The following is a 24,306-nucleotide window of genomic DNA, read 5'->3' as shown; positions in this document are numbered from 1 at the left end:
CCGGCTTCAGCATGAAGACTCTTGACGGGACTAGTATAAAATGCCCCGATCGCAAGACGTAAACCCCGATATTGAATGGAGTTGAGGCGGCGTAAGAGGGACGGCTGTGCAGAGGAGTATACGAAGCTCCCATAATCCAGCTTGGAGCGGACGATCGGCGATATAGGCGAAGTAGGACGGTTCAATCCGCTCCCCACGACATACCACTGAGAACACGGAGGACATTTAGAGAACGGGTACAACGGGCAGCCAAATAAGACACATGTGGAGACCAGCTAAGTTTCCTGTCAAATGTAACACCCAAAAATTTTGTTGTCTCCACAAATGGGAGAGCAACGGGACCGAGTCGTAAGGACGGTGGGAGAAACTCTTTGTAGCGCCAGAAGTTAATACAGACCGTCTTCTCGGCAGAAAAACGGAAGCCATTGGCGACACTCCAGGAGTAAAGACGGTCAAGACAATGCTGAAGACAGCGCTCCAGGGAACATGTACGCTGCGCGCTGCAATAGATGGTAAAATCGTCCACGAAAAGGGAGCCTGATACATCAGCTGGGAGGCAATCCATTATTGGATTGATCACTATGGCGAAGAGAGCGACGCTCAAAACTGAGCCCTGTGGCACCCCATTCTCCTGGCGAAAGGTGTGTGACAGGACAGAACCCACACGTACCCTGAACTGTCGATCCATTAAAAAGGAACGAATAAAAAGAGGGAGGCGACCGCGAAGGCCCCACGTATGCATGGTGCGGAGAATGCCCGCCCTCCAACAGGTGTCATAAGCCTTCTCCAAATCAAAGAACACAGCCGCGGACGGGCGCTTCCGCAAGAAGTTATTCATAATGAAGGTCGACAAGGTAACCAGATGGTCAACAGCAGAGTGGCACCTATGAAATCCACATTGTACATTGGTAAGTAGGCGTCGAGATTCGAGCAGCCAAACCAAACGAGAGTTAACCATTCGCTCAATCACCTTACAGACACAGCTGGTATGCGAGATGGGTCGATAATTGGAAGGCAAGTGCTTGTCCTTCCCCAGCTTAGGAATCGGTACAACAATAGACTCGCGCCAGCATGCGGGAACATGTCCCTCAATCCAGAAGCGATTATAAGTACGAAGAACGAAACCTTTACCCGCAGGAGAAAGGTTCTTCAGCATCTGAATATGTATAGAATCAGGCCCTGGAGTGGAGGACTGTGACCGGGCAAGTGCATTTTCGAGTTCCCGCATGGTGAATGGAGCATTATAACTTTCACGATTCGAGGAGCGGAAGTTAGGTGAAATAGCCTCCTCTGCCTGTTTTCGGGAAGAAGGCAGGGTGGTAAAGAGCGGAGCTCAAAACCTCTGCGAAAAAGCGGCCGAAGGCATTGGAGACATCCTCAGGAGCCACAAGGACGTCGTACGTGCCCGTCAAGCCTGAAACTAGTGAGTGGACCTTAGTGCCAGATAGCCGGCGCAGGCTACCCCAGACAACAGGAGGAGGAGTAAAACTGTTGAAGGTGCTTGTGACAGCAGCCCAGCTGGCTTTCTTTAATAATACGACAACACTGCACACGTAATCGTTTATAATTGATAAGATTCGCCACCGTAGGGTGGCGTTTAAAGGTGCGTAAAGCACGTCGATGAGCACGTAAAGCGTCTCTACATGCTGCGGTCCACCAGGGCGGTACGCGACGTGGAGAAGAAGTAGTGTGAGGGATGGAATATTCAGCAGCAGTGGGAAGGACTTCCGTGAGGTGTGCGACCTGACTATCGCAGCTTGTGAAGGCTTGATCCTGAAAGGTCGCCCTGGAAGAGAAGAGCCCCCAGTCTGCTTTGGAGATGTTCCAACTAGTTGAGCACGGAGAGGGGGTATGATGCAGGAGATGGATAACACACGGTAAGTGGTCGCTCGAATATGTATCAGAAAGTGCATACCACTCAAACTGGCGTGCAAGTTGGGTAGTACATATAGAGAGGTCTAAGTGGGAATAGGTGTGAGATGTGTCCGAAAGAAAAGTAGGGGCGCCAGTATTGAGGCAGACAAGATTGAGCTGGTTGAAAAGGTCTGCTAACAGGGAGCCCCTCGGGCAGGATGCTGGAGAGCCCCAAAGGGGATGGTGGGCATTGATGTCTCCAGTTAACAAAAATGGTGCAGGTAGCTGAGCAATAATTTGCATCATGTCTGCCCTGGTAACGGCAGACGACGATGGAGTGTAAACAGTACAAATGGAAAATGGAAAAGTGGGGAGAGTAATTCGGATGGCAACTGCCTGCAGGCCGGTGTGCAATGTGATGGGATCGTAGTAAATATCATCCTGGACCAGCAACATAACCCCTCCATGAGCCGGAATACCTGCCACAGGGGGTAGGTCAAAACGCACAGAGGTGTAGTGTGCCAAGGCAATTTGATCGCATGGGCGTAGCTTCGTTTCCTGGAGGGCTAGGACGAGCGGACGGTGCAAGCGAAGCAGCAACTTCAAGTCCTCTCGGTTCGAGCAAATGCTGCGAATATTCCAGTGAATAAGTGCCATCGTGAGAAGAAAAAGAAAAAGAAGATGCAAGAAGGGGTCACCTCGAAGGCCGCTGAGGGCCTGGCTTCGAGCGAGCACTGCCGCCGCTATCAGTAGGCGGACAGTCATCGTCCATTGGTTCAAGAGGTTCATCGGTCATCTTGTTAAGATGGCCGGGAGGGGGAGCTTCCTCCGCCGGTGAACGGCCAGATGTTCGGCTACCAGCAGTGTGGCCAGGCGAAACGGATGACGGCCTGGGGCGGCAACCGCTGGGTGGCGCAGGCGAAGAAATGCGCCGTGGCGGAGAAGGAGAACTGTGCTTCCTATGAGCCTTCTTGGAAGGTCTTTTAGTGGAAGTACTGGTCGATGGCTGGGAGTTCGAGGTACATAGTAAGTCGGCACGGGACGGTTCCTTCTTGAAGGCCCGTGCATCTGACTTCTGGGCCTTCGTCTTGGCAGAAGCTGATGAAGGTGCTTGTGTCTGAGGGGTGACGGAAGGAAGAGGAGACGTCGACTGGGCGATCTTAGCACTGGCCGAAAGGACGACAGTAGTGCTGAAGGTCAAATCGCATGTCTGCGTCGCCACCTCCCTGGTAGTCCGAGGAGAGGCGAGGACAGTACTGTATTTCCCCGTTGGGAGCAGCGTGGGCTTCCTACTACCAAATAGCTTGCGAGCAGCCGCGGTGGACACTTTCTCTTTGACCCGAATTTCCTGTATACAGCGTTCTTCCTTGTAGATGGGACAGTCGTGGAAGGATGCTGCATGGTCACCCTGACAGTTCACACAACGAGGAGATGGAGGTGGACAGTCACCCTCATGGGCATCCCTGCCACAAGTGACACATTTAGCCGCATTGGAGCAAGACTGGCGAGTGTGATTAAAACGCTGACACTGGTAGCAGCGCGTAGGTGTCGGGACATAGGTGCGAACAGAAATAACCTCGTAGCCCGCTTTGATGCGCGACGGCACTATCAAAGGTCAAGAAAAGTATCCGGGCCAGTACAAGGTCATTGTTGACCTTTTTCATGACCCTATGGACAGCCATCACTCCCTGCTCAGTGAGAAAAGACTGAATCTCCTCGTCAGTCAATCCGTCGAGTGATCTAGTATGTACCACACCACGCGACGAATTCAAAGTGCGGTGAGCCTCCACGCGGACACGGAACATGTACAGGAGTGTGGCCCGAAGCAGTTTTTGTGCCTGAAAGGCACTCTCAGTTTCTAGTAACAAGGTGCCGTTACGCAACCTGGTACAAGACTTGAGAGATCCGGCTATGGCATCTACACCCTTCTGGATAACGAAAGGGTTGACAGAGGAAAAATCCTTTCCGTCCTTAGATCGAGAAACTACGAGGAACTGTGGGGCAGGCGGTAGTACTTTTGTCACTGGTGGCTGGTCAAGTTTCCGTTTTTGGACAGAAGTCGAGAGAGAAGAAAGAGAGAAATCCATTGCGGAGGAATCCCCCATGATTGCCAGCGTCTCCGATGGCACGCTCCTTCCTTGTGGGGACCCTCTCAGAGGGCACTCCCGCCTTAGGTGAATGTTTATACCTCAGGTCACACCTCCCGAGAAATGGATGGAGGGACCAATCGGCATGGTCGGAAGGTGTCAGCTCAGGCAATCACTCCTCCCTGGGCCTGGCCTTTACCAGGGGGTACGTGCGTGCCTTACTTGTCTACCCAGGGCAGGGAATTACGGGTTACCCCGTCACCGGCTACGCATGCGAACGCGTGGGTCGGCCTTCAGGCACGCACAGGGAGGAAGGAAGTAGAGGAAAAAGAAGGGAGAGAGGGAGAGAAAGGACAGACTGTCTCAAACGTCGAGGCGGAGACCAGAGAAGGCAAGGAGAAGAAGGCAAGGGAAAGAGTAAGTAAGACATTGAGATGGAGAAGAACAAAGAAAGGAACCAACCACAGGAAGGAAGAAACCAGAAGAAGTGAAAAACCAAAATGACCGCAAATATAGGTCGTGGAACTGTCCGTCTCCGAACACAGGCACTAACTACCCCCTTGAGGGGGAGGGACTTCTTTTAGTCGCCTCTTACGACAGGCAGGAATACCTCGGACCTATTCTAACCCCTGGACCCACAGGGGGTTGTATTGGTGAGGAAGGCTCCCAGAAGGGAGAGGAGAGGGGACGGGGAGTACGAGGAGGAGGGGGGAGGGGAGTGAGGAGGAGATTACTGTTTAACGTCCCGTCGACAATGAGGTCATTACAGACGGAGCACAAGCTCTGATTAGGGAAGGATGGGGAAGAAAATCGTCCGTGCTCTTTCTAAGGAACCACCCCGGCATTAGCCTGAAGCGATTTAGGAAACTCACGGAAAACATAAATCAGGATGGCCGGACACGGGATTGAACCGTTGTCCTCCCGAATGTGAGTCCAGTGTGCTAACCACTGCGCCACCTTTCTCAGAGGGAGGGGAGTGGGAGCAGGAGCAGGAGCAGGAGGAGGGGGGGGGAGGAGGAGGAGGAGGAGGAGGAGGAGGAGGAGGAGGTGGTGGTGGTGGTGGTGGTGGTGGTGGTGACACGGGAATCTGCTTACCCATACTATAAGTTAAGGACCTGTCAATTAAAACAGAACAATAGGTTTGCATCTGTATACTTGCCCTGATGTAGGCAACTCACAATTTGGGGGGGATCCCCTTCTGCCTACTACTAAATAGTTGGATGTCCACGACTCTTTTGTAGAACGTTGGGTGCGGAGGCTTATCTGCTTTGTAAAGTAGGATAGATGGTGATCTATGGCGTGTCTGCCAAAAGAGCGCAATGCTGCTGCATGCACGTGTTTCAGAGTACACTGTTCAGTGTATATTGTTCAACATCGAGCTCCGCAGCAGACTTGGCATGGACTTGGCATTTTTAGAAGTCTCCAGATTTTACAAACCTTCTTTTGCTTCCTCAAATATATTCCAGAAGGTTAGGAGAGGTACAGTGAGAGGTGTGCTCAGATACAAGAAATGATATCTGTGCCCACAAATATTTTATTAGCTCCCTAAAGTATTAAAACACTGTAACCCATTTTAACGCATTCAGTACACCAGAGCTTTGGCAGTAGTATCCCCTAGCCTAAATTTTCGACTACTGAAGTCAGATGGGGTTAACACGTCCGTATATACGATACATTAGTGGCCAACATAACCTGGTTTAAGCAGATTAGCTGTAACTGTATTGTTATCTCTCCAACCATCAACAGTTGACAACTGATGGTTGGAGAAACAACATCACAGTTACAAGCAGTCTGCATAAATCAGTTATATTGGCCACTGATACACAGTGCATAAGGATGGTGTTAAGCCTTTCAGCATCAGCTAAGTCCTCAAGATGGTGCACGGAAGCGCAAAAACTGGTAGCTGTACAATAAATGACATCCTAGCTCAGCTGTAGACATTTCATTTTCTTACAATAGCGAAAGGCCATAGTCCCCAGACCTCCAATCACAAGGATGGACGTACAAAAACTGACTGGCTGATTCATCATCGCCCAATCCAAACCGCTAAGGATAGAAAACTGAAATTTGGGGAGGCTTGGGATCTTATACCGTAGGCATTGTTTAACATGAGAATGTTCGAAATTCTGCTCCTGAAAGGGTGGAATAGGGAATGAAAGGCTTTTTGAAAATATGTCGCTATTAAGGCAATTTTGAAGCTAGTACTACGAAAACTGGTATTTGGTTTCTCAGTCAGAAATAAAAAAAAATAGTGTTTGAGCATTTCTTGAAATTTAATCTTTAAGAAGGTACACTAATGGGTGAATTTTTTTTAATAAATCATTATTAAACAATTACTAAAGCATTTTAATGCAATGTCTATGAAAATTGGTATTGGCTTCTTGGTTAGAAATTAAAAAATATATGTTTCAGTTGGTTGATTCATTGGTTGGTTTTGAGTGAAAGGTCCAAACTGCAAGGTCATCAGTCCCTTCATCTGTTAAGTGGCAAATCAAAGGAGGGAACCAAAAGGCAATTCCTGGAAAGTCTACATGTAACTAACACAATAAAAAACAAATACGTGGGTTGGAACTTAAATAGTGGCAACTATTTATTCACAACCAATACAGAAAAGTTACAAGTTTTCCCCTGTTACTGTCCTTCAAAGTAGCCACCAGCGTAGTTCAGAACTCGTTGTCAGCGATGTGGAAGGTGTAGTATACCATCAGCAGAGTCTGTTCTGTTGATGGCGCAAATGGAGCGGTCTACTACCTGTTGAATCTCTGTGACAGTTCTGAGGCAAATGCCACAAAGAGGTTCCTTCATCTTCGGAATCAAATGAAAGTCACAAGGACTTTAAGTCCGGGGAGTACGGTGGATGGTAGAGTACTTTCCAGTCCCATCGACTGAACAAAGCAGCCACAGCCCGGCCCCATCGACCGAACAGAGCAGCCACAGCTTGCACTGTAAGTGCCCATGCATTGTCGTGCAAAATGATGGGTGGGTTGCGCAGAAAGTATCATCGCTTCTTTCGCAAAGCTGGTCGCAGGTGATGCTCCAAAAACAAACAGTAATACTGTGCATTGACGGTCAGCCGTGGAGGAACGAAATGCGGTAGGATAATACCATCACAGTCGTACACGAGAATCGCCATAACTTTAGACCACTCCATTCGCTCTATCAACAGAACAGGCTCTGCTAATGATATACTACACCTTCCACATCGCTGGCAACGAGTTCTACACAATCCTGGTTACTACTTTGAAGGACAGTAACAGGTGCAAAAATGTAACTGTTTTGTATCGGTTGTGAATAAATAGTTGCCACTATTTAAGTTCCAACCCTCGTAAAACCCTATAAAAAAGGCAGCACAGTTAAGTCGTTGAAAGATCAGTTAAGACAAGGTATTAAAACCAAGACACAAAAATAAAGACAATAAAAATGTGGAAAGATTACAGGCAAGGCTGGGCCACTGAATAAGGGCAGACAAGGGACCGTGGGGTGCACGGGTGTGGGAGTGGAGGAACGGGAAAGGTGGTGGTGATTATTATTATTATTATTATTATTATTATTTGGCTTGAGGGGGGCAATTGACATCATGGTCATCAGTGCCCTGACAGAAAGTCAGCATGCAAATCTCATGAGTGGGGATGGAGACCATCCCCACATGCGGAGCAGTTTATAATGTATTTTAGTCTGCCGCCCTTCCCCACCAGTTTGGGGATGAGGCCTGACTGTTCACAAAATTCCACTACTCTCGTAACACTGATATTGGTATCTGTGAGGATGGTGGGCAGATCTCCAGCAAGACCGAGGGCTGCCCTAATGTCAGTATACAGGACACATGTACCCACAATACGCTGAACTGAAAGCGCCACACCACAAACTTCATAAGATGGTGGATTCTCCGGCTGGAGGAGGAAGCCACGTGTGAAAGGGCTATGCCCAATGCATAGTCTGGTAAGCAAGACATCCTTCCAGTGGTGAGACTGACATGAAGTCCGCCAAGCCTTTGTGGTCGATTTGAGCAACCGCAGATTGTTGTCTGTCACCTGCAACCATTCAGTCTCCCACAGATGCATGATGCATCTGTCAGAAAATTAGATAATGGCGTGCAACGGGATGGGACTTTGATGGACAGCAGCATCCCAACATGCTTCCTTGGCAGCTTTGTCAGCCATGTCATTACCATGTATCCCAATACGGCCAGGGACCCATCAAAAGATCACCTCCTTGACACGGTGTTGGAGGCACTGTAAGGAGTCATGGATGAGCTGAATCAGCGGGTTTACTCAGATACATTTGGTGAAGGGCCTGCAGCGCACTAAGAAAGTCTGAACAGACAAGAAAACTCTTATGGTGATGTCTGTGAACCCTCTCCAGTGCCATCAGAATGCCATTTAACTCTGCATCATAATCTGTAAATTGTTCTGGAAAACGCACTTTAAAAACCCTATCAGGGAAAATCGCAGAATAACCAAGAGCATTCCCCTGATGGGATCCATCTGTATACATAACGATAAAACTATGGTACATACTTAAAATGGATGAAAACAAAGTTGTAAAAACCAAATCTGGAGTACAAATTTTCGTGCACTGTGTCAAGCTTAAAATCACTCTGGGCCTCTGAAGAAACAGCAATGCGTTCCATCCCTGGGTGTGTATTTTCATGCCCAAGACATCCAGATCTTTGAGACAGTCTGTAGCATGTATACCAAATGGCTGGGTCACTTGGGGCCGATTCTGAACAGTTGTTCAAAGGTGGGTTGGATCACGGAACTAAATGCCAATGACTGAGGTGATGCTGAGATTTTCAGCACCTGTCGAGCCAAAAGAATACGTCGCCTGATCCAGAGTGGTGGTTCACCAGCCTCTGCACACAGACTCTGAACTGAGACTCTGAACTGAGCTTGTCCGAAAGGCTCCAGTCGATATCCAAATGCACTCATGGTGAACAGCATCTAACATCCAGAGGTGGGAAGGACAAGCCGATCCGTAGACCATGCTGCCATAGTCTAGGCGTGATCAAACAAATGCCCTATGAAACTGCAGGAAGCGGGATCTGTCAAGTCCCCATGTTTTTCCACCAAGGCATTTCAAAATGTTTAACAACCGGAAGCCCTTTTTTCACAGGTCTTTCAGGTGTGGGAGCCATGTTAATTTCGAATCAAATAATAAACCCAAAAGCTTACAGTGTCTTGAAAATGTAAAATATGGTCCCCCATTGTAAGCTCTTGATGGTTAAAACTTTGACAAGCACAATTAAAACTGACACAGATAGTCTTCTCGGGTGAGAACTGAAACACAGTTGTCTGGGCCCAGGTTTCCAGCCTCCTAATAGTCAGCTGGACCTGCCTCGTCGTCGTCATAGGATCAGAGGAAGAGAAGATTGCAAAGTCATCCACAAACAAAGAGCACTTGACAGGGCTCCTGACTCCAGAGGAAATGCCATTGATAGAGATGGCAAACAATGTGACACTGAGGACACTGCCTTGGGGCACGCCATTCTCCTGAACATAGCAATCAGACATGGCATCGCCAATACGATAACGAAAACACCGGTCCTCTAGAAAGGATTGGATCAGAAGCGGCAGGCACCCACATAGTTCCTGTTCACGAAGTTGGTGAAGGAGGTTGTACCTCCAAGTAGTGTCATATGCTTTTCCGAGGTCAAAAAACACACAAACTAAATGGTTTCGGCCTAAGAAGGACTCCTGTATTGCCGTTTCCAGTAGAATGAAGTTGTCAAGAATGGAACAGTAGTGCCTGAAACCGCACTGGGAGCGGCTCAGGTGACCTCGGGACTCAAGCAGCCAGACGAGGCGGCGGTTTACCACGCGTTAAAGAGTCTTACCCAGACAATCAGTAAGGGCGACACTCCGATAACTGTTAGGGACGCTACGGTCCTTGCCTGGTTTCCAGAATGGAATTAATATTGCCTCCTTCCAAGTCGTGGAGTACTGTCCATCAAACCAGATCTGATTGAAACAAGAGAAGAGCTGACCTTTCACTTCAGGGCACAGATGACAAAGAATGGTATAATGGATCTCATCCCGTCCTGGAGCAGTGTCTCTGGCTGCAGATAATGCTGATTCCAGTTCCCACATTGGGAATGGAAGGTTTTAGACGTCCTCATTACGCGAGAAGAAATTGAGCTTCCTCTTCTCTGCAGTACGATGGAATACTTGAACAGCAGGAGCTTGTCTGGATGACGTAGTAACAGTAAAGAATTGTTCAGCTAAAATATGAGTCATGTCTTCCGGCATGTCCACCAAGACCCCATTATTTGACAAGGCCATAAGTGGATGTGGATTAGCCTTCCCTGAAATGCGTCTTATTGATTCCCAAACGCGCACAGTAGAAGTGGACCGATTAATGGAAGTCGCGAATTCCCTCCAAGAAGCCCTCTTCCGTTCTTTGATCACTCGCCTTGCATGTGCTCTCGCAGACCTGAAGATTGTCTGTAGTTGGACACTGTTTGAAGCTCCGCAGAGGTGTCCGTCTGGCCCCGATGGCCAATCGACAGTCATCATTCCACCAAGGTACAGCCTGTCATCTGAGGTGGTTACTAGACCTGGGGATGGACTCTGCGGCAGCCCTTTGGATCTCACGAGTGACATGGGCTACCGCCTCCTGTGCACAATCCTTTTGTTCAAAAATAGCCTGTCAACTATACTGTAACCAATTTGTCCTTTCTATAATCCACCTGCGTGGTCTCTTGTTTGCCACCATCCTAGTCAGCAGATGGATCCACACTGGGAAGTGGTCACTAGACTGTAAATCTGGAGCTACTTCCCACTGAACTGAGTCTGCAATAGCTGGGGAACAAAAACAGAGGTCAATAGATGAAAAAGACCACGTAGTTGTGGAAAAGTGAGTCATCTGACCCGCATTCAGAAGGCAGATATTCTCAGAATGGACGAATCGCTCGATCATCCGATGCCTGGAGCAAGTAGTAGCCGAGCCCCACAAGGAGGAATGGGCATGGGAGTGCCTGGAAGAGGTCTGCCAGCGCATATGCATCCAAAGTGTCATTGGGGGGCAGGTACAAAGAACATACTGTCATCGTAAAGGGTGCAAGAACTTTCGAAACAATTTCTTGATTGGTCATGGTAAGAGGGACAGGAGAGGAGTAACATCTGTCATCAAGGAAAATAGCTACTCCACCTTTAGCCCTATCTCCAGTAGTATCGTCCTTGGTAGCCCCATAATACAGGGGTGTCTGTGACTTTTAAGATGCATTTCTGGTAAGCAAATGCAGAAAGGTTTATCATGGACCGGCAGCTGCAATTCTTCCAAACATGAGCGATGTCCATTCAAATTCCACTGCAACACAGAAGTCCTTGTGGAAGCCATTGGTTAGCAATGGTGGTTCTTTTCTTTCTCCTTCAGAGGCGATGATTTACCGGGGAGGTCAGGGGGAATGTTAGCTGGTTCCAGGCTCTTTGGTTCCTCTAATTGGAAGCCCATATCCTCAAGAACATAGTCTCCATCAGAAAGTGACAGAGAGCTCATCAGTCCAGCAGTTTACCTACCACTTTCTTGGACTTAGAACTACTTTTCAAAGGATGTTTTTCTTTACTGACAGTAGGAGGCACTTACTGTGGTTGCAGGAATGGCTTAGTTGGATTCTGATGTTGGGGAGTGGTACGTGGCTTAGGTGGTAAGCCTACTGCTGACGGCTTCCGAATGACATCAGCTGCAATTGGAGCATTCCCCCCACAGGTACATCGACAAGTGCATGTGCTCGTACTTAACGTTAGAATAAAGTGCCGATTTTTCCAATTTGCCATTGACTCTCCTCATATAATTCTGCATCTCTGTGACGCCCACATTCTTCCACTCTTCACGTAACTCCGCGCGGTCCACCTCCATTATATTGGAGCAAGTAACCACGCCCTTACTAAAGTTACGGGCGTTACGCAACTCAGCCTCGACTGGGTAGTCACCTAAGGCCTTACATCCCAGAAGCTTAGATATTTGGTTGGAATTAGCAGTTTCAACTAAAAGCGTTCCATTACGAAGTCATTTGACACTTTTCAGAAACCCAGCAATATCCTTCAATGCCTTGTGAATGTAGAAAGGGAATATCTTCTCAAAGCTTCCCCTATTTCGCTTGATTACAATGAAAGTGTTACGGCACACTAATGCCCTGTCACTATTACTCTGAGGCTTCTTTTCGGGAGGACTCACCAACTGAGCTCTCTTTGAGGAGTGGGTGTAGGTGCTGCCTGACGGCTGCTCCATAAGGAGTAGCAGTTTCCTGACACCGTTCCACAGGGATCTCACAAGATAATAGGGAAAGAACTGTCGACCTAGGCAGAGCCCTGCATCCCTGAGCAAGCCTTATACAACTGGGGAAGGGGGGGGGGGGGGGGGGGGGCAGGGCCGCCAGGTACCCCAGAGGTTGCCCGCTAAAGACTGTTTTACCTCAACAGCCATTCACCTCCTCAGCATGTAGCACACCTTGAAGTTGAGGTTTCTTTATAGGGGTGTGTACCTTCCTCGTCATCCAGGCAGTGGAGCCAAGACCCCTGTTCTCCAAAACACACAACATTCCACCGCAGAGCCGCACGGTGTTTGCTGAAGTATGACCAGAGCTTAAGGCGACAGAGGTCTGATGGCACTTACCAGTCCCCAGCTCAGGAATCCTGGGGTCGCCAAGCCCGTACTCGGCAAACGAATGCTGAGCCCCTTTGGGGGAGTGGGAAAGGGGTGCCCCACCAACCACTCAGGCAGGCAAAAAAGCCCTACCTTACAGGCATGAATAGGAACTACCTTCATAGGCAAAACACAACACCAGATCAGCCACTTGGCATCTTCTGCTAGCAACAGAGGGAGCATGACAAGAAAATCAAGATGCTGCCTCAAAGCAGTCAAATGAGGGCAGTCTACGAGTAAGTGGGCCACCATCAGGTGGGCTCCGCATCAGAGGGATCCTCACTTCGGAGAATGTGGCCATGGGTCAGCCAAGTGTGGCTAATGCAGAGTCGATAGCGGATGGGTGAGGAAGCCGCGTCAGCCGGGAATCTAAGACTAGTGCCAGGAAGCGGTGTCTCTCAAGTAGAAGAAGTAATTGATAGGCTGGATAAAGCTCTGGGTGTGAGTGGGCAGTATGATGGCAACAGAAGTGCTCGACATGAATTTTGGCGGCTGAAAACCAAAAGCCTTGTGTGGGAGTCCTCGACTGCACCTTTAGTACGGCAAATTGTACGTAACGCTCAGCAGCAACTGTAATAGAGGAGTAATAATAAAAGCAAAAATCATCAACATACAAGGCGGGTGATACCAAAGACTCCACAGCTGCTGCTAGACCATTGATGGCCACCAAAAAGAGGGAGATGCTCAGTACGGAGCCGTGCGGAATTCCGTTCTCTTGGATAAGGGGGGCACTGAGCAAAGTGCCCACTTTAACCAGTAATGTATGGCGTGACAGGAATTTCTTGACAAAAATTACAAGTGGGCTCAATTTGTGCAACATAGAAGGGATGTGGTGACATAACTTCATGTCATAAGCCTTCCACAAACTGAACAAGACAGTTACAAGGTGCTGACGATGCGCATAGGCATCTGGATGGTGGACTCCAGATGAGCTAAATTATCAGCAGTGGAGCGGCCTTTGCAAAAACTGCCCTGAGATGCAGCAAAAAGGCCTCAGGACTCAACAAGCCAATGCAGCCACTTGCTCACCACACATTCGAGCAACGTACAGAGAAGATCAGTAAGACTGGTTGGGCAATAACTGTCCACCTCAAGTGGCTTCGTACCCGGTTTCAGTGCTGAACTACCGCGCTTTTTCGCCACTGAGATGGGAACTCACCCTCATTCCAGATCCAATTAAAGAGGACGACAATGTGATCCTGACAATACATTGAGAGATGTTTCAGCATTTGGCTGTGAATGCAGTCTGGCCCTGGGGCTGTATCAGGGCTAGGGCACTGGAGAGTTCCCATTCACTGAATGGAGCATCATATGGCTCCAGGTGACACATAGTAAAAGATAACTGCATTCACTCCTGCTGTTTTATGAGCTAAAAACCAGGGTAGTAGTTCTCAGACGCAGATGTGTGAGCGTAATGCTTGGTGACAGCATCTGGATCAATATAAACTGAACCTTCTAAGGAAATACGTAGTTCAGCTGCAGGGGACTAGAAGCTGCAGATTCGTCTGATCTTTGGCCGTATCTGTGATGGAGAGGTATGTGATCCAATGGTGGAAATATACCATTCCCACGATTCTTGCTTTCATCAGTTTTATCAGGTAGTAGATGCAGACACAGAGCCATTTAAAGGCATGAGGTGCTCCAGTGAAAGGTGCCATTTATGGCATTGGAGAGCCCTCCTAAATGTCTAATGGCCGCAGCAATCGCTGGGGTCCACCAGAGAACCGTCTTCGAATGAGGGGATCACAAGGAAGAGAGGATGGCTTGGTTGCTAAATGAATCGCTGCCGTGGTATGTTGAACAGCAATGTACAGAGTGAAACAGTGACTTCATGTTGAAAAGTTAAGTGAAGTCACATAGAAGGACAGCTTTTACGCCTAAACGAGAACCAACAGGAGTAGGTTAGAGATATGCAAAAACAAACTGCAGCACAAGATAATGTAAGTTTACATCAATAATGCTGAATAATGACGGGCAGTTTGTCTGCTGAGTCTAACATCATTTCCACTTCGAAGATGAAAACACATACTGAAGTTCCTATTGAAGAAACCTGAACTGTGGTTCGCAATGCTAGATTTAGCATCTATGCAAAACAACATAACTAGCGATGATGCAAAGTTTGTGGTGACGGTTAACAGCTTGGATGCCCGAGCAGTCAAAATGGTGTGCAACATTATATTGTAATCACCCTCACAGTAACAGTACCTCCACATTGTGCTGATACGGATGTATAAAATGTTCGAACAATAAATACAAGAAGTGGTTCAGTTTGAGCGTATCAGCAATAGAAGGCTGTCTGAATTCTGGTGACAACTGAGGAGCATCGTGGAAGAGGAAGCAATGTCAGATGAAACACTCCTGCAAGTATGGCTACAGCAACTATTACTTTCAGTGAAAATGGCAGTGGTGATGCGGGGGAAGAAATGCATTAAAAATCTGTGCTTGCTGTAGCAGACAAGCTTGGGGTTGTTTGGGGAAGGAGACCAGACAGCGAGGTCATCGGTCTCATCAGATTAGGGAAGGAAGTCGGCCGTGCCCTTTCAAAGGCACCATCCCGGCATTTGCCTGGAGCAATTTAAGGAAATCACGGAAAACCTAAATCAGGATGGCCGGACGTGGGATTGAACCGTCGTCCTCCCGAATGCGAATCCAGTGTCTAACCACTGCGCCACCTCGCTCGGTAAGCTTCATGCTATAGTGGGGCAACGGAGTACTTCAGCAGTGACACAGCAACACCGGGGAGACCGCAGCTATACAGCACGGGCAACAGATGAATATCCACGAGTAGCTCTGACCTGTGAAATACCAGACAGACACAAGTCAGAAGCAACTGTTGTCACTGGTGATGAATAAGTGGACCTGCACAGGGAAAGGTAAAGAAGAGGGGTATCCATCAGCTCAAATGACCCAAGGAGGAGAAAATCATCTGGTGTATTGGTATCACAAACATTTTGCTTATCAGGCCACGAGATGCACATCTCCCTGCACATTCCCAAACAGCCTCAGCAGCCTGTAGTAGGCTGCACAGTTGATGTGTAGATGAGGGAGTTGCCACTTCTTCCACAGATATTGGTGATGATGTAATCGGAAGTAGCCAAGAACCAACACTTAAGATCAGCCCACTTATTTGTGACAAATCAATTATGTCCACACATACAGTGAAGTGAGGGTGCCTGCTCACATTATCACACCATTTGTTTGTGAAAGACAGGAAGGTAGATCAGTGACGCCTTATCGAGTTGGGCTCAGATGTAAATGCACTGCCATTCAGGTGAAGTAAGACCACAGCAGCGGGTGCAACTCTCTACCTTATAGCAGTGAACAACTTACGGTGTGTGAAGCAACAGTGGACCTGAGCTTCAGTAAAAAGTTCAAGCAGAAGTTCATACTGGCATATTTTAGTGAACCGATACCAAGTGCAGGCTTGATACACAATCAAGGACTGGAAATACAGCTAAGAAAGGCAGGAATGAAGATGGAAAGTGAACTGGTATGGGTACTATAGGCAGAAATGCTAACAATGGCCTTGCCTCACCCAGTAGTTTGGTTAGTTCAGAAGCTAGAGGAGAGGCTGTTGGCCAATTACAGAAAGTACTGCACACCAAGGTGCATCACATTAAGATGACACCTGGCCAAACAGTCTCTGGATGGCCATGGAGACTAACACCACACCGTTTCTCAGTAGTGAAAGCAGAATTTGAAGAGATGGTACAAGCGGGCCTCATACGAAGATTTGAAGCTGACAGGCTTCACCATTACTCCTAATTAAAAACAAACATGCCACCTGAAGGCTATGTGGGGATTACCACACTAAGTGCATGAACAATCCGCGATCACTGTCCAGTTCCTATTCTAAGTGGTTTCATGAACTTTTTAGCCAGTGCTACAACCTCCATGGTGGTGCTCTGTGAAGGCTTGTACTCAGATTCCGACCACAGGAGAAAATATTCCCAAGAATGTTGTGATAAAGCCTTTTGGTCTCTTAGAATATGTGCACATGCCTTTCGGTTTAAAGAGCGCACCTCAGATATGGAAGAGGTTTGTGCATGACATACTGAGAGGCTCAGACTTCTGCTTCACTTACCTAGACAATATTTTGATATTTTCAAAGATAGCTGAATTACGCAAGGAACACCTTAAGGCAGCGTTAAACAGGATATATAAATATGGTCTGGTGATACATAGAAAAAAATGTGTTCTGTGCCAAAAACAGGCGACATTTCTTTGAACAGTATTTGTTCTCCCAAAGAGAAGACAGAGGTCATTAAAAACATTCCTGAGCTGATGGCTTGCCAACAATTAAGAAGACTGCTGGGGATCATCAACTTTTAGCGACAGCATATAGAAGCAGAGGTGCAGTCCCTGCTGACATACGCACTGGCAGGTAACAACATTATCACCAGGCAACCACTGCCATAGATGCCCATGATGCAGGCTAGTTTGCAAGAAGCAAAGACCATAACGCACCATTAATGGTAGTGGTTGGTACCAGCGCCAATAGGTTATCAATATGTTGAGATTAGTCATAAGCCAATCAGTTTCGCCTTTCACAAAGTCAAGGAAGGTTGTCTACCTTGCCAGTTTGACCAGCCAGAGTTTATCGGACAGTTCACAACAGACATAAGATACACAAGAGTGGCACAGGATACATTGGGTTTTTTGTTGTTGACATAATTTCTTTTGAAATAAATTACAATCAACTTCTTGCAGCACAAGCTATAGATGTGCAGCTGCAACAATATTTTCAAGACGGTTCAATAGCTCTTCACCTCACACAAGTGCGGATGCCAGGCACAAGGGACCTTATCTGGTGCGACATGTCTAGACCGTAACTTAGACTATTCCTGCTTGAAATGCAAGGAAGAGCAGTAATTGACAGTGTTCACAGTGCAAAAGCCACCATCAAACTGATGACGGAGAAAAATTATGTGGCGCAGTACTAAAAAAGCAACATGCACAGAGGACAGTGGGAGACTTTCCCAAAACAATAAATCCTTCCTCCCATGTTCACACAGACCTTGTTGGCCTGCTTCCACCATCAGAGGAATATCGTTACGTACTTACAGCTATAGATAAGTATACACACTGGGTGCAGGCAACGCTAATCAGTGATATATCGGCACAACTGATTGCACAGCCCTTCCTAGAAATGTGGATATCCCATTTTGGCGTCCGGCTTGTGTCACCATGGACCGGGGCGGAAATCTGAGTTGACAATGTGGGTTCCAGCACCTCATACGACCAGCTACCATCCTGCAAGTAACGGGATGGCAGAACGCTGGCACAGAATGTTGACATCCACGCTTACGTGCCATGAAAACAGCTGGACAGCTATGCTACCACTGGTTTTGCTGCGACTTCGCACAGCCTTTACGCATGACAGAGCATAAACTCCAACAACACAGCAACAGAATCAAATAAGAACTGTCACCATATAAAAAACAAGGTCTCCAAAATGTGCTGGAAATGAGAAAAAAAATTATTACTGGTAGCATGGTGATTTTTTTTATTTATTTATATATCACTTTGTATTACCTATAATTTAGTGATTTCTGAAAAGTGAACGGTCCCAAAAGATATTAATATGCAAACATGCATTTTTAGAACTAACATTATTACAAAGAATAAGCACGTGAAACGAACCAAAAAACAAAATATGCTTAAGCAGTTGCAAATCAATGAAACGGTAATGAGAAGATTGTATTCAATTTTCTGTCCAGACAAGCTCATTTAACTTTTCTGCCTATATCATTCTAAATGAAAACTGAAATGGTTTCCTGAATAACTGAAACTATACCTTTCATAACACTTAACACATTATAGTCACCAAATTGTTTATGACATTTGTCACAGTTCCTACATCACTCGTCACAGCCGACAACTACGGTAAAACTGAACATCCCTGTTTACCCAAATTAACTATTAATGTGACATGTTCTACAAAGGTAAGGAGAATATTTTTCAAACTGCCAGTGAAAGACAGCAGCTTTTCACTCAACACTTTATGTATTTCCATTACATCTGCTAACTCCATCCAACATTTTTCCACCGAGTCTATTACATCCCGGCCACGTGTTATTTCTAGCATATTGATTGGCACTATATACCTTGAGGCAAATCCTATATCATACGAAGATGATCCTTGGGTGAATAAAGATAAATAATAAATAAAGTGTCATAGTGGAGAGCCTACAGAACGCCCCCCCCCCCCCCCAACAGTATCTTCAAGGGCGCTTCAGAACATTTTTCAGGCACAAATTTATTCACGTGAGGAAACAGGCATTAAGTCGCAGGGTGGAACATATGAAAACAGTGGTTGTTAAGAGTTCATATTTTGAATTCCTCAGTTTTGTGAATGAAAAAGTAGGACAATGAACAGGTACACTGCTTGGTCAGTTTTCTTAACAGTAAAAAGATCAGTTGGATTTTTTTTTCATGTCCGTGTTTGCTTTTTATCAGCTTTCATTAAATGCAGCATACTCATCTTACACAAATAATTCACATAATTAATTCTTAGTGCAAAATACATCATACTCTTTTTTGAGATGCCAATGCTCCAAATTACTTCATTTCTATTAACCATCAGTTGTTAAATACCAAATTATACATTTCCTTAACACTTTCACCCAGGGTTGAAGTTTTAGGACATACTTCGGATGGATAATCTTCAAGAGAGGCACAAAATGTTTCTGTATCCACCAATTTCATAACAGTTGAAAATGAAACTGCAAACTCATAAACCTTCATCAAAATCATCAGGGCAATACACTATTAAGAACAACAAATTTTATGCCTATGGTTTTTTTTTGGTTTGTTGACTTATACAAAACAATACTACAGACCAATTCCACACTTGATATATACTAGTGTGCAACATATACCAATGAAGATAAAAAAGGAAACTATTCAACTGTGTACCATACAGCAACAGAGTAATATCTGCTATCTTAGGCAAAAAGCAGATAGCATGTATTTGCCGACAATCCAAATCCAAAACAGCCAAATGTATACCTCATTTTTTACATATTAAGTCAGTGATTATTCGGAAAAACTGTTATACACCTGAAATATCTTCGTTCTTTGCAAATATCTCCATACAGAAAATCATCAATCAAATGAAACTCAGGGCCTCAAGTAGGGCTAAAAATGATATTGTGACTACAAAACTGTTATCCACATTTTATAAACTGAGTTGGTTGTGGCCAGTATGCCTACAGCTGCATATGACTGATTTTACTCAAAATGTTCAAATGTGTGTGAAATCTTATGGGACTTAACTGCTAAGGTCATCAGTCCCTAAGCTTACACACTACTTAACCTAAATTATCCTAAGGACAAACACACACACCCATGCCCGAGGGAGGACTCGAACCTCCGCCGGGATCAGCCGCACAGTCCATGACTGCAGCGCCTAGACCGCTCGGCTAATCCTGCGCGGCACTGATTTTACTTTAAAGTTTAAGTAGACTAGCCGGCCGGGGTGGCCAAGTGGTTAAAGGCGCTACAGTTTGGAACTGCGCGACTGCTACGGTCGCAGGTTCGAATCCTGCCTCGGGCATGGATGTGTGTGATGTTCTTAGGTTAGTTAGGTTTAAGTAGTTCTAAGTTCTAGGGGACTGATGACCTTAGAAGTTAAGTCCCATAGTGCTCAGAACCATTTTTTAAGTAGACTAACTAAGCTGTAGGCCTACTTATTTCCAACAGGACATTTTTGATGGATTTTTATCGTAAAAACTGCATTGTCATAAATAAAACACAAGCTCAATCAAGCTCAATAACAGTACAAATACAAACTGGAGTAGTAATATAAATAATAGTAATGAATTTAACAGAAATCTGATAAACTCTAACATCTCTCACACACACACACACACACACACACACACACACACACACACACACACACATTTACGTTATGATTCGTTCCATATCATTACGAAATGTATTCGTCATCTATGGAACAAGTATTAATGTAATTCCACTCGTACTTTGATCAAACATTCCGACTGTGATGAGAAATGTCGCTAAGTTCGAACGCAGAAACTATGGTTTTTTCATATCTCATCCAGGCTCGTTCGTGGCGAACTTGATATAAAGACAGTTTCCTGCACCACTGCTGACACTGAGAGCAACACAGAAGAAAAACCTTCGGTAATAATGCAAACAGTCTCTGCAAAAGTCAACAAAATTTCCCAAAACATTATATGTTCAGTTCTTAATCGCACATATTCTGTCTTGCTAACAATTCTGCATCGAGTCTTTTTCCAGAGCTCAAAATACCGGATTGAAAAGAATGGACCTACGCCAAGCGCCACTAATTTCTAACGTTTTATCAGTTTTGTGTTCTGTAGCAGTAAACAAATACGAAAGCCAACGGGGCCAAGGATTCTATGGTATACATCAGTGTAAACCTTGGGTGCCTAGATCGCCACACGTGAAATATTTGGTAAAACAACGAGAATGCAAACGGTCCAGATACGCAACTGAATTATCATTAAATGGGTGTAACCAAATCAAAATTGTAATGCACCATATTTTTTTGTCACCAGATGAAATACTATCAACAAAGCAGTCAACAATAAATCATGCCGTATTTTAGCCTTGATCTGACATTTCAAAGGAAAGCAAAACTTAAGTGTGTACTTAATGAAAACAAACTGAAACTTACCGTTTAAATCCTTTGTTAGTTGGGATCTAGTTGACATTTTACGATAAAATCGATCACCATATGAACACTCGCGATTTTATATCCTATTAACAAAAATATACTATTTCTTAAGACACTAAGAACTACAACACTCTCGCTTTGGCACTGGGCTTCCAACCACTTGCCCGAAAACTTCAGCCATTATTAGAGCTAGTCACAGATTCAAGACACGGCACGTCAAAGATACAGGTAGATGCGGGAGCATGGGAAGCACGGCCGCCTATAAGGTAGCCATGGCTGAAGCTTGACAGTAGTCATAAGGATCGTAGCCTTCTTGAAATTGTACCTCTGTTTGGTGCGACAGTGATTAGATACCTGATATTGAATATCTATATTTACTTAACTTTTTAAAAAAGCTATGGCGTGTGCTGTGCTACAGAAGTTTGCCGGAGCACAAAAAGTGTTAACGTTTCAAGGTGAGCGAGCATCGATATGTTACGCTGACATGAACTCTTTCTATCAAATCACAACAAAAATGAAAGAAGCGTGTTGGTGATACAATTTGACGGTATATAATGCATGCATTAACGTATTAATCATGACTTAAGAAGCTGATAATCTTGTGTGGCTTTACAGTAAAAATATATCATTAAGTCGACTCATATTCCGCTCCGGTGTCGGCTTCCCTGTTCAGGAAGCGAAATAATTTAAAGCAGTGGTTAAACTGTTAATTGTTTAGACGGTAGATGTTTTTATTGTTATTTAATTGTGTCAGTATTCTGACGAATACGAGACAGGAGTATTGTCATTGCGTCAGTGACTGATTGTTCCAGTGAAATACAAATATAGTGTTAAGAATTTCCAGCACTGACACTGATAGTGATTCCTGTACACAGCCTGAAGGCAGCATCGTACTAAATAGATCTTCCGAGTGGAATTATTACTTTATTGGCACTACTTTCCGTTCAGTCTACCTGTTCCAATTAGAAATTAAATAGCCTAACTATAAACTTCAGCCTTTTTAAGTAGGTTTTTTAAATGACTGTTTAATGAAATGCTAATGGTGCTGTTTTGTACTCTGTGTTCTGTGATCATTGTTAAATGTAAAAGAAAGTTTCCTGGGTGTTGTAATATACGTTGTAGTTTTCCTTATAATCTGTGCACCTGTTTGCTATTCCTAGCTTATTGTCAAGAACAAGGCGTTATTTCTTAGTTATTTTATTTAATGGTTTGGAGCTTAGATTATAATTGTTTCTTAACTAACACACTGTTCAGTATATTTTGTACTTACCAATAGCTCTGCTAGGTTCTGGTAGACCTACTGCAATATATTGAGTAACTTGTAAGGCCGAGATAGCCCATCTTAGACATCAAAATGGCAACAGCTCTTTTTATTTCTAAACTAATGAAACATGTGTTCTGCCGATTTATTATGGATGGCTGCAAATGCAACAAAATTACTCGTACAGAATCCTAAAAATGGAACTAGTTGGTTGCATGAATTATACTTTGTCTCATTTCAGTTTTACGTGCCCCAACTATGCTTTCATTCTTTCCTGTAAACTGCAGTGGTGCAAAATTTGTAGTCTGTAAATCGTCATCATTTGAAGTCGGTGATTTTACAATAAGATATATCCTGTAAGCAAGCTCCACCACCTTCAGCATCAGAAGATGTGTCCAGTACAACTTCTTCTTCCCTTTTTTTTTTTTTCAGCCTTGAGTTCAGTTGTTGGTGTCATCACCCCCCTCCCCTCCGCAGATAACATATTTATGAAACTCAGTTTTAAGGTCTTCATTGTTGTAATATTGATAATTTTCCCCTCTTTATTCACCCAGTTTCACTTCTTGCTGCTATGTTCAAAAAAGGGCAGACATCTTAATCTTTCCTTTTTTCAGGTTCTTGTTCTGCTGGGCAGTTTATTTAAATATGCTCATAACCAGTTACATTGTCCATGTTATGCAGTGTCCTGTGAAACCGCTTGAACAAATAGCAATTGCAATGTTTTCTCACTCATGGCTAGCCAAATTTGGGCTTAATATGAAGTTACCCAATCTAAAAGAAAACAGCTTACTTTTCACATACTGGGTGGGGCAAATAAAAGTGGCCCGGAGAACAGAGTTCCAGGGTACAAAGAAACACAGGAGAGGAAAGGAAATACAGCACTAACATGACTATAGTAGATGTTGATAGTGACCACCATTCACCTCTTGGCACTTTTTGGACCCGGTTCAGCAAGTTGCTGAAGGCGGATCAAAGCTGGACTGCTGGAATTCATGCGCTCTCGTCCAAAATGTGCTCCTGGAGTTATTAAAGACTGTGACAGTTGTTGCACTGCGTGTTAGGCTTGAGGGCTCCCCACACAAAGTAATCGCACACTAACAGATCAGGTGACCTGTATGGTCAGCTGGGGGTGCAACCAGACTGACCTCTGCCAACAACTCTGTAAAATGTGAAGATTGTGTAAATGTCGTCCAAGGTTCTGTATTACCAGTTGCTTCATCCTGTTGGAAGAAACTGTAGGTATTTCCCTCCTCAGTTAATGCTGCCACAAATTGTTTAAAAATGTTGGAAATGTAACATGCTAAAGTCAGTGTCTGACGAAGAAAGATGGAATCAGTAATAATGTGTGCAGACACAGCACACCAGACAACCTTCTGATCATGTGGTTGTGTTTTGTGGAAGTTATGCGAATTATCTGCTGCCCAGAACCTGTGATTCTGTGAATTGACATAAACACTCAGGGGAAACCAGGCTTCATAAGACATAAAGAACAGATCTGTTCACTCACAAAACTGGAGGTGGTGAGGAGTATCTACTGGTTTTAATATGTGAACTTGGTAGGGATGCATATGCAGGTCCCAGGTGGAGTATTCACCTTCATGATCAACGTGATCAGTTGGTGTCTTGCGGCAGGCATCGATTTAGTTTGATAGGACTCTCGACCATTTTCTGGTGAATTGCACCCATATTTTCTGGTGTGCGGGCATGTTTTAGAATGATTTTTTTACTTCTTAAAACCAGATCCTGCCTCTCACCATTTTTGGGCTGAGCATTGCGTGGCACTCTTCGCTGGCCTA

The 24,306-nt window shown here is 45.3% G+C and overlaps 2 protein-coding genes across 5 annotated transcripts in view; one reads left to right on the top strand and one right to left on the bottom strand.

Moving 5' to 3' along the window:
- LOC126473606 (F-actin-uncapping protein LRRC16A) overlaps positions 1 to 21,400 on the bottom strand; it is a 517,910-nt gene extending 496,510 nt beyond the window's left edge. The window contains exon 1 of the mRNA XM_050100768.1: positions 21,250 to 21,400. Coding sequence (XP_049956725.1) covers positions 21,250 to 21,286 — 37 coding nt within the window. The 5' untranslated portion in view covers positions 21,287 to 21,400. The remainder of the gene's footprint in view (positions 1 to 21,249) is intronic.
- Positions 21,401 to 21,476: 76 nt separating this feature from the next.
- LOC126473602 (ubiquinone biosynthesis protein COQ9, mitochondrial) overlaps positions 21,477 to 24,306 on the top strand; it is a 180,517-nt gene continuing 177,687 nt past the window's right edge. The window contains exon 1 of one of the 4 annotated variants that reach the window (XM_050100761.1): positions 21,477 to 21,704. Coding sequence is in view for 1 of the 4 variants with exons in the window: in XM_050100763.1 (XP_049956720.1) it covers positions 21,647 to 21,704 (58 nt within the window). In the remaining 3 variants the exon portion in view is untranslated. Of the gene's footprint in view, positions 21,797 to 24,306 lie in introns of all 4 variants that reach the window. The other 3 variants (XM_050100763.1, XM_050100762.1, XM_050100764.1) reach the window with 3 other exon arrangements.

This window comes from Schistocerca serialis, chromosome 4, assembly GCF_023864345.2.
Source record: "Schistocerca serialis cubense isolate TAMUIC-IGC-003099 chromosome 4, iqSchSeri2.2, whole genome shotgun sequence".
NCBI classification, from domain to species: Eukaryota; Metazoa; Arthropoda; class Insecta; order Orthoptera; family Acrididae; genus Schistocerca; species Schistocerca serialis.
This window is presented reverse-complemented; position numbering and strand designations above follow the sequence as displayed.